This window comes from Berghia stephanieae, chromosome 14, assembly GCF_034508935.2.
Source record: "Berghia stephanieae isolate SIO BIC M18660-M18661 chromosome 14, UCSD_Bste_1.3, whole genome shotgun sequence".
NCBI lineage: Eukaryota > Metazoa > Mollusca > Gastropoda > Nudibranchia > Aeolidiidae > Berghia > Berghia stephanieae.
The window spans coordinates 20,553,214-20,571,133 of NC_088373.1; the positions used below are offsets into that span (position 1 = coordinate 20,553,214).

The 17,920-nt window shown below is 36.8% G+C and overlaps 1 protein-coding gene across 2 annotated transcripts in view; it reads left to right on the top strand.

Annotated features, from left to right (window-relative positions):
* LOC144959869 (uncharacterized) overlaps nucleotides 1-17,920 on the top strand; it is a 79,520-nt gene that overhangs the window by 30,878 nt on the left and 30,722 nt on the right. For both annotated transcript variants that reach the window (XM_078892674.1, XM_078892675.1), the window contains exons 17-25: nucleotides 147-350; nucleotides 3,627-3,831; nucleotides 5,683-5,796; nucleotides 6,912-7,099; nucleotides 8,261-10,355; nucleotides 11,904-12,007; nucleotides 13,437-13,547; nucleotides 15,426-15,499; nucleotides 16,094-16,239. In XM_078892674.1, coding sequence (XP_078748800.1) covers nucleotides 147-350; nucleotides 3,627-3,831; nucleotides 5,683-5,796; nucleotides 6,912-7,099; nucleotides 8,261-10,355; nucleotides 11,904-12,007; nucleotides 13,437-13,547; nucleotides 15,426-15,499; nucleotides 16,094-16,239 — 3,241 coding nt within the window. The remainder of the gene's footprint in view (nucleotides 1-146; nucleotides 351-3,626; nucleotides 3,832-5,682; nucleotides 5,797-6,911; nucleotides 7,100-8,260; nucleotides 10,356-11,903; nucleotides 12,008-13,436; nucleotides 13,548-15,425; nucleotides 15,500-16,093; nucleotides 16,240-17,920) is intronic.

Below are 17,920 nucleotides of genomic sequence, written 5' to 3' on the forward strand. Positions count from 1 at the left end.
ACGTCATGGCACAAGACCGAAGGGCTAGAGCTCAGGTGGTCGCTGGTTCGGATAAGTAAGTAAGTAAGGGACATATTTATCCCTTGGGATGAATAAAGGGAATTTTATTTTATTTTAAATTATGATTATTCACTATTATTCTGCAGTTGATATTTTGCATCGTGTGCTGTCAGCCGTTCCACGACTTCTGCCTGGAGGACAATGAGAGACCGGACGTGGCCACGGATGATGTCGCAGTGGCAGAGGATGATGGGGACGACCACCACCACGTCCGCAGCGGCAGCATCTACTGGTGTTGCAGACGCTGTCAATTTTGTAATGTGTGCGGGCAACAGAATGGTCTGCTGAAGGTGAGGAGAATTGTCGTAACTCTTTATAATTATAATTGAGCTTTTATATATAGCGCAATATCCACTAAACGTGCCCAAAGCGCTTTACAAGGGGTCCCTGGCCAACAGCAGCACTTAACATGTAGGACAAGGCATGACCCTGTGAGGTGATATTAAAATTTTTTTTTCGGACAGAGACATCGCTGTTAAAGGCCAGGTACTCGTTTTACACCTGAGTACAGTGAGAGAATGTGAGTAAAGTGCCTTTTCCAAGGACTCAACTATACGCAGAGCGAGATTCTAACCCAGAACCTTCCGATCCGAAAGCGTGTGTCATACCACAAGAGACCACATAGCCGCACACTTTTTGATAATGACAGGTAGAAGATGGCCAAATTTGGATCATTTTTCACTCGTTATTTAATGTAGAATTTTAGAGAAAAATGAGGAAATTGATGGAACTATTTTACACAGGAATTGGCCTGTTTCCAAATATAACTAAACCACTTTAAAGTGGCAATTCATATACATTTAGGCTGGAAACTTTGCATTTTCGGTTGATGCGTAATTTTTTTTTTCTTCTTAAAATATTAGATTTTTTAGAAAATTAAAAAAAAAAAAAATGAACAGATTTTTTTACAAAATTGTCCGTGGCAGTTCTTACACGATAATCCTAAAATCTGCCGCAGATAAAATCTATACAGGCTTTTTGCTTATGGGTTGTGGATAGCTCATACGGTAGGCTCTTGATCTATCCGACCAGGCGGAGTTCTCGTACCAGTAAGGTCGCGGGTTCGAACCCCCATCGCCGCTGAAAATTTTTTATTCTCTGTTGTCTTCTGGCACTTTCCTACTCACTTCATTTCTTGTAATTGCTTAGAATTTTAGAGGAAATTCATGAAAGTGTTCTTCGTGTATCTGTTATTATGTTTTAACTAACTTCACATCTCTTCTAAATTATTTTTGGGGGCCCCCGATAGCTCAGTTTGGTAGAGCAGTTGCTTTACAAGTGAAGGGACTGAGATCAATTCGGGATGCAGTCGAGATTTTTTTTCTGACCCCACTGTCCACTCGGGTAGCTGGGTCTGTTAGATCTGGCAGAAAGTACTTTGTGATAAGACTAGCATCCTATCCAAAGTATAGAATGCAATTGTATTGTCCATTTCATGCTATAGAAACTGGGATAAACTCTGGTTCCATGATCCTAATGGTTCTGGACTACTAAAGCGTTTTGAAGTAACGATCGATGTGTTTTTCCATCTTTGGGTGTTCTCTTGAAGTTTGGATTTGTTCCATTTCATCAAGGAAATGTAGATTTTATAACAATAGAGAACAAAAATTTCGTTTCTATGTTACATGTTTGTGTTGAGAATATTGGTCGTTAAGCTTAAATGCTGGCCAACTAACTTCGCAGAGTTTGTGTTGAACCCGTGACCTCAAGTAGTCGGGGAGAGAAGGCTCTAATAAAAGACTAGGGTTAAAAGTGATCTTTTTTTGGGATCGTGGATAGTTCATACGGTAAAGTCACGCTCTCCCCGGCAGACGGAGTTGTCGTACCAGTAAGGTCGCGGGTTCGAGCCCTCATCAGTGCCGCTAAATTTTTATTCTCTCTATTGTCTTCTGGCACTTTCCTACCCACTTGATTTCTTGTTGTTACCAACATAAGTGCCTGCTTAACTCACTCTTTTGTAGGTTTTATATCATTGTCATTATTACGACCATCTCATCCCATCAGTGTCACCAATGTCGAGACATGTACCATCCCGAATGCTTAGGTCCATTTTATCTCATTGTCATTATGACCATCTCATCCCATCAGTGTCACCGATGTCGAGACATGTACCATCCCAGAATGCTTAGGTCCATTTTATATCATTGTCATTATTACGACCATCTCATCCCATCAGTGTCACCGATGTCGAGACATGTACCATCCCGAATGCTTAGGTCCATTTTATCTCATTGTCATTATTATGACCATCTCATCCCATCAGTGTCACCGATGTCGAGACATGTACCATCCCGAATGCTTAGGTCCATTTTATCTCATTGTCATTATTATGACCATCTCATCCCATCAGTGTCACCGATGTCGAGACATGTACCATCCCAGAATGCTTAGGTCCATTTTATATCATTGTCATTATTATGACCATCTCATCCCATCAGTGTCACCGATGTCGAGACATGTACCATCCCGAATGCTTAGGTCCATTTTATATCATTGTCATTATTATGACCATCTCATCCCATCAGTGTCACCAATGTCGAGACATGTACCATCCCGAATGCTTAGGTCCATTTTATCTCATTGTCATTACGACCATCTCATCCCATCAGTGTCACCGATGTCGAGACATGTACCATCCCAAATGCTTAGGTCCATTTTATATCATTGTCATTATTACGACCATCTCATCCCATCAGTGTCACCGATGTCGAGACATGTACCATCCCAGAATGCTTAGGTCCATTTTATATCATTGTCATTATTACGACCATCTCATCCCATCAGTGTCACCGATGTCGAGACATGTACCATCCCGAATGCTTAGGTCCATTTTATCTCATTGTCATTATTATGACCATCTCATCCCATCAGTGTCACCGATGTCGAGACATGTACCATCCCAGAATGCTTAGGTCCATTTTATATCATTGTCATTATTACGACCATCTCATCCCATCAGTGTCACCGATGTCGAGACATGTACCATCCCAAATGCTTAGGTCCATTTTATATCATTGTCATTATTACGACCATCTCATCCCATCAGTGTCACCGATGTCGAGACATGTACCATCCCGAATGCTTAGGTCCATTTTATCTCATTGTCATTATGACCATCTCATCCCATCAGTGTCACCGATGTCGAGACATGTACCATCCCAAATGCTTAGGTCCATTTTATATCATTGTCATTATTACGACCATCTCATCCCATCAGTGTCACCGATGTCGAGACATGTACCATCCCGAATGCTTAGGTCCATTTTATCTCATTGTCATTATTATGACCATCTCATCCCATCAGTGTCACCGATGTCGAGACATGTACCATCCAGAATGCTTAGGTCCATTTTATATCATTGTCATTATTATGACCATCTCATCCCATCAGTGTCACCGATGTCGAGACATGTACCATCCCGAATGCTTAGGTCCATTTTATCTCATTGTCATTATTATGACCATCTCATCCCATCAGTGTCACCGATGTCGAGACATGTACCATCCCAGAATGCTTAGGTCCATTTTATATCATTGTCATTATTACGACCATCTCATCCCATCAGTGTCACCGATGTCGAGACATGTACCACCCTGAATGCTTGGGTCCTAACTATCCCACCAAACCGTCTCGTAAGAAGAACATTTGGGTTTGCACCAAGTGTGTACGATGCAAGAGTTGTGGTGCCACCACGCCGGGGGTGGGCACGAATGCCACTTGGACGTACGACTTCTCCCTTTGCTACAAGTGTGGAAAACTCATGGACAAAGGTTAGTGTTTTGGTCACTCACCTTTTAAAATTGTTTTTTTATTCCTAAGTTAAACCAAAAAAAAAATTAACAGGAAAAAACAAAAACACATCTTGCAGAGCTGCCAACCTACCGCAAAAAATGCGGAATTGTACGCATTTTCAGCGATTGTACGCTTGTACGCATTTCCCCCAAGATTGTACCCATTTTCAGTGTACAGTCACTTCAGTTTTCTTTAGTTGTAATTCATATTATTACTAGCCTATTGAGAAACCTTGGTGACCAAGTGGATGTTCATATATTTTTTGACCAATTATGATCTTCATGCTGGGAGGTAGAATTTGAAAGGATTTGATTATAGTCTTGGGAACATCATTGTTGCTGCAATTGAGCTTGTGTGGTGTGACTTTATGTAATTATACCTTCCTCTTACTTTCACAATGGTTAGTTTCCATCGATTTCAGAACTGTACCCATTTTTATGAAATCTCCCCCATTTTGAGGTCCCATTGTACACATTCTCATCAGATGGGGTTGGCAGCTCTGATCTTGGGTAAAATTACATACCTGCTGAGTCTTACGAATTTTTCGTAATTTTACGAATTTAGACAAATTTCATGGCCAATTACTAAATTGTATGGAAAAATAACGAATTTTTAATTCTCAGTATTACTTAAATAATGATGATAATAATAAGAACTACTACTACTACTACTACTACTACTACTACTACTACTACTACTACTACTACTACTACTACTACTACTACTACTACTACTACTACTACCACTACTACTACTACTACCACTACTACTACTACTACTACTACTACTACTACTACTACTACTACTACTACCACTACTACTACTACTACTACTACTACTACTACTACTACTACTACTACTACTACTACTACTACTACTACTACCACTACTACTAATTTCCTTGTCATATTACTAAAAATTGACATAAAAATTAGTAAATTTGAAGTTTTCAATTTGGCAGGTCTGAGCATGATTTCCCTTATTTTTGTACTCTTTTTGGTCCAAGAAATGATTTATCTGTAGTGTTTCATTCATCCTGTTTTGTTGATAAAGGGGAAACCCAAAACGTCTATTCAATCTGTTTTCGTATATTAAATTGAACCTTACATTCAATTTCACATTGTTATTTATGAAAACAATAAAGAAAATAAAACAGGCAAGCAAACAACCAACCAATACCAAAAAAAAAAAACCCCAACAAAAAAAATGAACAAGAGATTTCTACCCTCTTCTTAACACCACCACTCCCATAGTGGGCAGGGAGGTACATACAGTGTCTTCTATCCCCTTATATCTGTTTTCCAACATGCTTTCTTTCTTTGTCTTGGAGTGAGATTGCTTGGTTTTGTCCTAACCTTGGTCGGAGTCCTTGGCTGAGAGGGAAACAGTCGAATGTATAGTTATTGCTTTGAGAGATGATAATTTTTTCCTTGTAAATCATCTCTCTGTTATGTTCTGTATTATGTTTTATTTACATGTTATATTTGATTTGTTAACATTTGAGTGTGTTACTCTTAGTGGGGACCTGTGCTTGTGTCTGGATGAGACTTTTAGGTGATCTCAAACTAAGTACTTTGATAGAGTGCTCTTGGAATCTACATCTGTTTCCTATTTGAACAAATTCCCCTTTGTCTTACCTTTTCTTGGGTGCTTTAATTGAATTCTATTCTATAACTTTTTACTATCCCATTTCTTCCTTTTTACTGGCGCTGATATGACCTTAATGTGTTGCAAGCGCCGTAAAACAATCAAAAACAAACAAAACATTAACACCACCACGCCACCATCACGTTCTTTTTACCTCCATCCCATCCCTTCCCTTCCACCAGGTAATTTTTGTCCGGTTTGCCACAAGTGTTATGCTGACGATGACTGGGACTCCAAAATGATCCACTGTGCTAGCTGTGACAGCTGGGTCCATGCCAAATGTGAAGACTTCACTGGTTGGTTGATTTTTCTTCCTTTTTTGTATTTTCTTTGTTCACGGTTTACTCATACCTGCCAACCCTTCTTTCGCTTTTGGTGGAATCATTCCTATTTTCACCCTTCCATTTTGTACTCTTCCGCCATTGTCTCTAAAATTATGATTTACAAAAGTGATGATAATGCTAAGAGTAGAAAAGAAGAAGGAAAAAAAAAGGGCGGGCTGGGTGATGTGTGTGTGTGTGTGTGTGTGTGTGTGTGTGTGTGTGTGTGTGTGTGTGTGTGTGTGTGAAAGAGGTGAAATTCCTATTTTTTGTCTCAAATTCCTATTTTTAGGCATCCTGATTCCACTTTTGGAATGTGGAGGGTTGACAGGTCTGTTTACTTTTCAAAACTTTATATACACGCTGTGGTACTAAGACTCTCAGTACTGCTCCCAATCTTGAAGAAGTTTTTTTTTTTCAAAACTTGAGATACACGAGCTTGTTGATTTATATATTCTGACACTAGGCTGCAAGAAGCTGTGGACTGTAAAAAGTAATAAACAAAAATGAATATAACAGTTTCTATAAAGAACAAAAATACCAAACACGGAACCCTTCTTCAGCCAACAACAAAGAATAATAATGTAAACCTTTTCAAGATTTTTCTACAAGAGAAGACCGACAAAAATTATCTCTGTCTTCTATCTGGAATTTAGTAATGTATTTATCTCTTTATTGTTTTTCTTTGTTTTGTTTTTGCTGAAGAAAGGTTTGAGCCCGAAACGTTTCGAAAATGGGCCATAGTTTCGCAATCATCATCACCCATTCGGTCAATGACCATGCTCAATGTAGTTAGACTTTATTACGTGACAATCCCATGATGCAACATATGTAATGTAAAGTTTTATTTCGTGTAAGTTAATGTTTAATTTCATGTACGATAATATCTTGTATGTTTCTTTTTCCCCTTTGTCTTACTTTTTCCTCACATTTAGAATCTTTTCATGTATGTTGTCATCAAATTGTTGATTTATTGGCGAAAGCCTAAAATTTAATTGAATAAACTTTCACAATCCAATTTTGACAAAACAAAACAAAACCATCACTGTCACAAATATGCTTTCATTGTCCCATATTCCACCACTCCACAGATGAGATGTACCAGCTGCTGTCGTGTTTGCCAGAGGAGGTTGTCTTCACGTGCCGCGTCTGCTCACCGGACAGATCCCAGTACTGGGAGAGGGTGATACAGACGGAGTTTCTGAAGAGTCTCCTCAATGTTGTCAACTGTTTGATGGGGTCAAAGTGCACCCAGACACTCATGGAGTCTGGTCCACCGGTGAGGAGAAATTGAGTTCTTTGATAATAGTAAAATACAGTTGGGCGTAGGTTAGGAAAAATATTTTAAAAATCTATTAGAGAAAACAATATCAGAAACATTATATATATATCAGTGCTGATGGTTTTCCTCGGATCCGCGGAAAAACCGCGATTTTGGAGTCCAGAGGAGGAATTTCCTCCTTTTAAAAATTACATTTTCTCGAAACTATGTGCTAGCAATGAGAGAGTTGATGTGTGGTGGAACACACAGGTGCAGTTTCCCACTCTCCAGAAGTTAGCTAGAGTATCAATGATAGCCTATCATCTCAACTGCTCTAAAAGTGGGGTTTAGTGCAGTAAAAATGGGGCTTAAAGGCAATCGTTCAACATTTCCCTACTTTTTCACTTTTTGTGACCATCGGCACTGCTATATATATATATATATAATAATATATATATAATAAATAAATTAATCAATTATGCCCTTCCGCCATGACATCATAAGATATCGTCACCTAGGATTCTACGAAGGAATATAGATAATTCATCAAACAAGATGTCTGATGTCAACAGGAATCACCCATGTTGTCAAAGTGAGCAAATTGGGGGTTAATAATCTTGCTCAAGGAAAAAAAAACGAAAGCGTCTGAAGCGGGGCTCAAACCCGGGACCTTCCAGCTACTCGGCCACTTATTTATGTTTTAAATCAAAATAAGGGCAAAAGTATTCGGTTCCATGCTCACTGCCCTTAAAGAATTGTTTTTCACTGAAATCTGACTTTTGTTTTCATTCTTAAGATATACATTTGTTAAAGTACGATTCCAGCCAGACATTTGCACTGAAAAATGGGACTTGATTTTGAATACCCAATCTTCTGGATGGACAGGGGGGTCAGGAAATAAATCTTTACTGCACCCAGGATTGATCTCAGTCCCTTTGCGTGTGAAGCGAGTGCTCTACTAACTGAACTATCAGAACCCAGCGCCCATCATCAGATTTAGGGCTAGTTATTGTTCTTGAATGATTGTCCACTTCCTCTTTTTGGCTCTTCATTGTACACATTTTAATGAACTAGGGTTGGCAGCACTGCCTTTTAACTTTTGTGATTTTCTTTTTCTACTTGTAATTAACTGTAATGGAATTTTACTTTTTATAGAAATTTTAATTTTTTCCTTTTCAGAGAGAGTCTAAGAAATCAGCAAGCCGTGTGGGAGGGAAAGCATCAGGAGATGGCTGCGGCAACAAAGGTGGAAACGAGGGAGTTGTGGTCCCTGGCCTTCCCGATTCGGCAGTCAATTCACCTCTCATGTCGCCTGCCTTGTCGACTCACGGGAGTACCACGGAAACCTGTTCTACCATCGAAGACGGGAATGAGAGTGTTGATAGTTTTGGTAGTCGTAGTTTTAATCAGCAGAAGGAATTAGGGCAGAAAAACTTATTTCATAATGATATTTCAAAATGGGTGACTTTGGACAATTCTATTGAGAGTGAAAGGTCTGATTGTACGATCCATTGTGATGAAAATTCTATGGACGGTAATAATATTATCCCTACTACTGTAATTAATCTGATTAACAATGATGAAGATGGGGATATCGAGATGAAAGAACATTCTAGAAACCTAGCTGTGTCGGTCATGAGTAGATTAGAAGGATCAAAAAATGGTGCTTTGTGTGATGGTAAAGAATTTGAAAATACCCAAAGGTCACGTGTTTGTAATAACATTGCAAATTCCGCTCCCCTTGGACAAAAAGAAACCGAAAATGGTGAGGAAAGCGATTTTGGTGGCATTAGTCATAGCAGTGGTGGTAGTGGATGTGGCTATTTCGGTGATGTTGGTGGTGGTGTGGTTCAGAAAGGGGGTGGAGGAAGTCAAGGTTGTGGATCGAGCTTGAGTGTCTATGAAGAAAAAAGCTGTTTAAAACACGATTTGTTGGATGGTACAAGAAAAGAAAGTGACTCTAATTTAGTGAATGTTGTTGATCAAACTGTGGAACAAATTCATCATCAGGAAAGTTCTGGAAAATTTGTTGATGTTAATCGGCAAGGCTGTGCCGTTGATTGTCATTCCAGTTCAGAGCGTTCGTTAGAACAAGAACAAAAACTAAAACTGTGCCATGCAGAGTCTGTGATCAAACCCGTTTTATCATCTGTCTCTTCCTCATCATTATTATTATCCTCATCATCAACGTCCTTGTGTTCATCCGCTGTGCTTTCATCATCATCATCGTCATCATTATCATCATCTTTACCATTCATTGAACCATCTCCCATTATCACCCAACATTCTGATACCAGTGATTCATGTAAACAGCAATCATTAGTCTGTTCTCCACGTCCTCATTATCAATCCCACAATTCCACGGAGTCATCATCCCCGATAGCATCGATATCAGACAATCACAACACTGTGGCTAATAGTATTACAAAAATCATAGAATCTGAAGGAGGTTTGTCATTTCAAAGCGAACTAGGTGACAAAAATAAAATTGAAGGAGAAAAGCTACAAAATCCCAATTGCTCTTCATCATCATCATCATCATCATCATCATCAACATCATCATCTTCCTCATCAGCTTCTTTGTCCTCAACATATTCCTTACCATTAAGAAAAGCTGACAGTATCTCCTGTGATATGAGAAACTCTCCCAAAGATAAAGATGGAGTCAAGATGGCAGATGTTGATGAAATGAGTGTCACTTCTACTACATCGACAAATGAGGAGACTAAAATTTGTACTTCAAATGTCAGCAGTGCGAACAAAAACACAAACAGTCCAATACCCCTCACTGCTTTGTACTATTCTCCAGAACCATCAAAAGCTTCTGTATCAAAAGATCTTTTTCGAGAATCAGGAAAAACGGAAAGTTATCATCAACAACAAGAAACTGAAAAAAGTGCATTGACCAATCCTTCCTGTTCTTCAAGCTGTCCGCCATCTGTTCAAAACGATAGATCGTCTTTGTCAAACGAAGGAGATGACCACGATTCTTATAAAATGCTGGATATGAATAAATCAAAGATTCACGACCAACCTATTTCCATTCTCAAAAAGTGTTTGGGGGGAGAAAATTTGTTCCCAACATTTGCGTCCCCATCGACTTTGTCCTCCTTATCACCAGCCTCATCGGGCTTCGAACGCAGCGTCAAAGCAAAGCTACGAAACATACTGTTATCATCTCCTTTGAAGACTAGCCCGACATCAAAATCGACAATTTTGCCAACGGATTTGCCAGGGAAAATGACTCCAAAAAAGGGAGAACATATGTCTACAGGTGAATACATTTTTTTTTGTTTTGTTTGTTTTTGTGCATGATTGCCAAGTTTTGTTTTTGCTCTTCGCTTTTTGATATATTTTCCAGCAGTCCATGATGGGGCAGGGAGGTCACTCTTACTGTGTCTTCTATCCCCCATATCTGTTTTCCCTTTCCATGTTGCTCTCTGTCCTTGTTCTGGATTGGGATTGTTCCTTGCAGGAATCCTCCTTCTCCTCATAGTGGGGCAGGAGGTACATACTGTCTTCTATCCCCTTATATCTGTTTTCCAACATGCTTTCTGTCTTTGTCTTGGAATGAGATTACTTGGTTTTGTCCTGGCCCTGGCCGGATACCCTGGGAAACAGTCAAATGTATAGTTGGTTTTGGGAGATGATATTTTTTCCCCTCGTAAATCATCTCTCTGTTATGCATTGTATTATGTTTAGTTTACATATTGTTATATGATTTGTAAACATTTGAGTGTATTCCTCTTAGTTGGGACCTGTGCTTGTGTGTGGAGGAGACTTTTAGGTGATCTCATACTAAGTACTTTGACGGTGTGCTCTTGGAATCTACATCTGTTCCCTATTTGAACCAATTCCCCTTTGTCTCACTTTTTCTTTTGTTCTTTAATTGTAATTCTAGAACTTTTTCCTATCCCATTTTCTTCCTTTTTACTGGTGCTGATATAACCTAAATGTGTTGCAAGTGCCGCAAAACCATTAAAAACAAAAACAAAAACGAATCCTCCTTAGCTGGGCAGGAGGTAGCCAAAGTCAAATTTATAACTCCTTTTTTCGTTTTTTTTTAAGGAGAGAGGAAATATTTTAAAATTTGAAATTAACTCTCTTTTATGTAATATTGTAATCATTAGCTTTCAATATATTGTACTTTGTAAACATTGAGTGTGTCCTTCATAGTGAGATCCTTTTTCTTCTGCCTGGATGGGACTTCTATTGGAGGCAATGTAAAAATAAACACATTGATTTGAAGATTGGGAGTTTTATTTGTCATCTTTTCTCTTCTTGATAAGATAAGATAAGATAGATCTACTTTATTGTATCCTTGTATGGAAATTATAATTCTGTATCACAGCACAATTCGGTAATATAGAAAAGAAATATCAAATGTTAATAAAGTAGATAGATAAATAATTAAATTGAAACTTTTTTTTGTTTTTAAAAAAATATTTTTAACCCCAGGCATGGGAGATACCCTATGTTTGTCGTTGCTTTGCCAATTTAGATTTATCTCCGTCTTTTAAATACGACAATAAACAGGTATAGGTATATTGACCTTAATATAAAAAATAAATAAATAAATTTAAAAAAAAAACAAAAAAAAACATAAATTAAAAAGTCAAAAACCAAAAAAAACAACAAAAAACAAAACAAAAAAGAAACAAAAAAACAAAACAAAACATAAATTAAAATTACCAAAAAACCCCCCCAAAAAACTCCATTAAATGATAACAGCAAAATAAGAATAAGATTTAAAAAAAAAAAGATTTTTAAATTGAAACTTGGTTCAAAAAAAAAAATTTCTCTCTCACTCTCTTTTAATCAGCTCTAGTCAGGTTTGGGAATGATGAGATTGAGGAGGACAGTTTAAACCCCAAGAATTTTCATGCTGTAAAGCTCAAGATTCAATGCGGCAGTTATGACTCACTGGTAAGTGTCACCAAATATTCGTAACTTCTTATTATATGTCGTATTATATGTCGAGGAGAAATATATTTTGTATGGTTTTTAGAAGATGGCAATGAATTGATTTAGTGCTAAATGAATGTATGATATTTTATTAATTTTATGATATGGTATTGAAAGACAAAAAAAAAAAAGGAGAAATTTAGTTTGTATGGTTCTTAGAAGATGACAATGAATCAAAAGGGAGAAATAATAATAATACTGCACACTTATATAACGCCAACATCTCATGCAATATGAGCTCTAGGCGCTTTAAAGAGCTTTTATATAGCGCAATATCCACTAAACGTGCTCAAAACGCTTTACAAGGGTTCCCTGGTCAACAGCAATGTTTAACATGTAGGACGACGGGACATGATGCCTGTTAGGCGATATTACAATTTTTTTGGACAGAGACAACGCTGTTAACGACCAGGTACTCATTTTACACCTGAGTACAGTGAGAGAATGAGTAAAGAGCCTTCTCCAAGGACTCAACGATGCGCCGAGTGAGGCTCGAACCCAGGACCTTCCGATCCGAAAGCGAGTGTCATACCACAAGACCACATAGCCGCACGCATATAATAATACAGGGAGGTACATACTGTGTCTTCTATCCCCCTATGTCTGTTTTCCAACATGCTTTCTGTCTTTGTCTTGGAATGAGATTACTTGGTTTTGTCCTGGCCCTGGCCGGATACCCTGGGAAACAGTCAAATGTATAGTTGGTTTTGGGAGATGATATTTTTTTCCCCTCGTAAATCATCTCTCTGTTATGCAATGTATTATGTTTTGTAAACATATTATATATGATTTGTAAACATTTGAGTGTATTCCTCTTAGTGGGGACCTGTGCTTGTGTCTAGATGAGACTTTTAGGTGATCTCAAACTAAGTACTTTGATAATGTGCTCTTGGAATCTACATCTGTTTCCTATTTGAATCAATTCCCCTTTGTCTTGCCTTTTCTTGGGTGCTTTAATTGTAATTCTAGAACTTTTTACTTACCCATATTATTCCTTTTTACTGGCGCTGATATGACCTTAATGTGTTGCAAGTGCTGTAAAACCTTTAATCAGTGCTGATGGTTTTCCTCGGATCCGCGGAAATCCGCGATTTTTGTGTCAGAGGAGTAATTTCCTCCTTTTAAAAAATGACACTTTCCTCAATCAAATTTTCTGGCTTTGAGAGATTTCATGTGTGGTGGAACAAACTGGTGCAGCTTCCCCACTATCCAGAAGATAGCTAGAGCAGTTTATCATCTCAATGACTCTAAAAGTGGGGGTTAGTGAAGTAAACATGTGGCGTAAAAAAAAAACAAACCATTCATAATTTTCCTCCTTTTTCCATTTTTGTCACCATCAGCACTGCTTAAAAAATCCCCCCAAAAAACCCAACATACTTTTTATCTGCAGGAGCAATTTAATGAGGACATGGTTCGTATCATCCAGTGGACACTGTCTCAGAATGAGTCGTTTGTGACCAGGAGGAAGCAAGCTAACTCCATAAGGTCAATCTTCATCAAGGTAAGGAATTGGGATAACATACCTGCCGAGTCTTAAGAAATTTTCGTAATTTTACGAATTTTAGTCAAATTTCATGGCCAAATACGATTTTTTGTGTGGAAAATTACGAATTTTTAATTCTTAGTAATACTTTAATAATTAATAATAATAATAATAATAATAATAATAATAATAATAATAATAATAATAAGAAGAAGAAGAAGAAGAAGAAGAAGAAGAAGAAGAAGAAGAAGAAGAAGAAGAAGAAGAAGAAGAAGAAGAAGAAGAAGAAGAAGAAGAAGAAGAAGAAGAAAAACAACAACTACTACTACTACTATTATAATAATAATAATAATAATAATAATATAATAATAATAATAATAATAATAATAATAATAATAATAATAATAATAATAATAATAATAATAATAATAATAATAATAATAGTAATAGTAATAATAATAATAATGATAACAATAATAATATTGTAATTGTTCGTACACAACAATATACAATTTCCGAAATTACGAATTTCCTTGTCAAAGTACTAACAATTGACATAAAAATTACTAAATTTTTAGTTTTCAATTTGGCATGTATGGGATAAACAACTGAACAAGTATGTACGAAAGGTGCCAGACAAAGTAAGAAAGAAAAATACAAGAAAAAAATAAACATCCGAAAAAATCCGTTGACCTCGACGGGGATCGAATCTCAGACCTTTCTGATTACTGGTTTGGGTGTTACAAAACTGCCTAGTACTATGAAAAATCAGTAGAAATACGAATTTTTGGCTCCAGCTACAGAACTGCATTTGTCTATTTGACTCAATAAATCTTATTGAAAAGGAAAGTTTAGTTTCTGAGAACCTATACTGATGACCTTGGAGCATTGTTGGACCATGCCGAGGTGAAAATTATCTCTTTCTAAAGCTATTTAAAGTGAATTTTTCTTTATTTTTCTCTTCGAAACTACGACTTTTTGAAATTCCAAGTAGGCAGCTCTGGGTGTTGGGTCGATAACTGCTCTCATTTTGGAAATTGGTTTTTCGTCTCATAGTCAAACGAACTGTTAAGTCTTCATCTGCTCACACGAATTTTTGCTGCAAAGACTTTTATAGTTGACTATTTTGTTATCATAATTCTTATTTTTTTTTTTTTTTAATATTTTCAAGTATTTTAAAATGACAATATTCATAATGGGAATTATGCATTTTGGATCAACTTCTATTTTATCTCTCTCGAAATTCAAAGTTGGTGAGAAAAATATAGATTTGTGTTTGTATGCAGCAGGTTGTCAGGTTTTAGAAATAATAATGTCAAGTAATAAATTCAAGATACACAGATGATTTTGATTATCATTTTCCTGGGTGGGGTTTCCGACCTCCCATAGTGGGCAGGGAGATACTTCCTGTGTCTTCTATCCCCCTATATCTGTTTTCCAATCGCTTTCTGTCTTTGTCTTGTAATGAGTCCTTGGCTGAGAGGGAAACAGTTGAATGTATAATTAAGTTTTGGGAGATGATATTTTTTTACTTGTAAATCAGCTCTCTGTTATGCACTGTATATTGTTATGTTTACATATTATATATGATTTGGAAACATTTTAGTGTATTCCTCTTGGTAGGGACCTGTGCTTGTGTCTGGATGAGACTTTTAGGTGATCTCAAACTAAGTACACTGATAGTGTGCTCTTGGAATCGACATCTGTTCCCTATTTTAACCAATTCCCCTTTGTCTTACCTTTTTCTTGGGTGCTTTAATTGTAATTCTCTAATGTTTTAACTATCCCATTTCCTTCCATTTTTCTGGCGCTGATATAACCTACATATGTTGCAAGCACTGTAAAACACTTAAAAACAAAAACAAAGACAGAATATCATTTTCCTTTTATTTTCAGCAAATGGAGAGAATCTTTCCCTGGTTCAATGTGAATACTTGTAAGCTGTGGGACCACAACAGAAATCTACCAGCGTGAGCAATTTCATTTACTTACTTACTTACTTTACTTATTTAAATTATAGCGCAATATCCACTAAACGTTCTCAAAGCGCTTTACAAGACGTCCCTGACCAACAGAACCACTTAACATGTAGGACAGTACATGACGCCTGCTAGGCGATATTATAGTTTTTTCGGACAGACAATGCTGTTAACAGTCAGGTACTCATTTTACACCTGAGTACGGTGAGAGAATGTGAATAAAGAGCCTTCTCCAAGGACTCAACTATGCGCCGAGCAAGGCTCGAACACAGGACCTTCTGATCCGAAAGCGAGTGTCATACCCCATAGCCGCACATTTACTTACACATATTGAGGATCAGGAAAGGGTTTTTAAAAAAAATATAAATTTATTTATTTAAATATTAATTGACTTTTAAATTTATATATTAATAAATTGACTCATTTCACTTAAACATATTGAGGATGAGTAAAGGGATTTAAAAATATGTATTTATTTATTTATTTATTTAAATATTCATTAATTTATTTAGATATTAATTAATTAATTGATTAATTGATTAACTTTTAGATTTATTTTAAAAATCTCTACCTACTCATATACAGCGGGATGTTAAAAGAGGCAGTTTTACCACCCTACGATGACCATACATATGCCCAGTGGTTGGAACGTACCGAAATACCCATGGTGCCACAGCCGTCTCCCTTCAAGCACGTTTTGGGCAGCCCCACAGGACCTTCTCGTCATGCTGGTGAGATCTGAGAACCTGGGTGGTTGTTGACCTCCCATAGTGGGCAGGGAGGCATTTACTGTGTTTTATATCCCCCTTTATCTTCTTTCCAACATGCTTTCTGTCTTTGTCTTGGAATGAGATTACTTGATTTTGTCCTGGCCGGAGCCAATTGCTGTGACGGTTTTCTGACTGGGTGGGGTTTCCGACCTCCCATTGTGGGCAGGGAGGTACTTACTTTGTCTTCTATCCCCCTATATCTGTTTTCCAACTTGCATTTTGGCCTGATCTTGGAATGAGATTACTTGGTTTTGTCCTGGCCCTGGCCAGATGCAATTGCTTAGAGGGAAACAGTCAAATGTATAGTTAGTTGTGGGAGATGATATTTTTTTCCTTTGTAAATTATCTCTCTGTTATGTAATGTATTATGTTTTGTTTACATATTATATATGATTTGTAAACATTTGAGTGTATTCCTCTTAGTGGGGACCTGTGCTAGTGACTGGATAAAACTTTTAGGTGATCTCAAACTAAGTATTTCGATAGTGTGCTCTTGGAATCTACATCTGTTCCCTATTTGAACCAATTCCCCTTTATCTTACCTTTTCTTGGGTGCTTTAATTGTAAATCTAGAACTTTTTACTTACCCAATTTCTTCCTGATATGACCTTAATGTGTTGCAAGTGCCGTAAAACCCTTAAAAACAAAAACAAAGGATGAGATCTAAGTCTAAGAACACAATCTGAGAACACTACCTTTGTCTTTCTCATGAGGAATATAAAGCATAGACTTTCCCTTATAGCTCGTTACAGGAAAATAATATATGGAGTATGATGAGGATGGTGATGATGTTATAGGGTATAGGGGGGAATGGTAAAAGAGACGGATGGTAACGGAAATGTTAGGAAAGTTGTTGTGATGATGATGACGATGATGATGATGATGATGATGATGATGATGATGATGGTGACGATGACTACGATGTTGCTAGTGTGCATATGTGTGAGTGCGTATATATGTCAATATATTATGTTCTTTATAATATTGTATTATTATAAATGTGTAACCAAATGACAAATTGCGACTATTATTATTATTATTATTATTATTATTATTATTATTATTATTATTATTATTATTATTATTATTATTATTATTATTATTATTATTATTATTATTATTATTATTATTATCTTTATCATCATCATCCTTTACTTAATTTAGCCAATGAAATATCAACAGTTCTAGATTTGTGCTACCTTTTATACACTGTAAAGGCTGGTATGACGACTGGCAAGCATGATGATAATCTCTAGCTCTTGAAACGACCAAGAAAGCCAAATCTAGTGAACCATATTTTTTTAGCTTATAAAACTGGTCTTTTTTTTTTGCTTTCACTTCAAGCCTGTGCTTTTTTAAAAACCCAATTGTCACTTAAAATTATCCACGAAAAAGTGTGCGAAAAGATAAAATTATGCTCTACTGCTAAATAATTAATCTGGATGAAGAGATAGATTTTAAATTTTAATTCAAGCCCGAATAAATGCCAAAATCCTTCATTTTGAAACTCAGATGATAGAAAGCATTACCCATACCCGCCGAATCATGATTTTTTCATGATTTTACCAATTTCATGGCCAATTTCGAAACGAAAATTACGAATTTTAATTCTCAGTAATACTTAAATAATGATAATTATAAT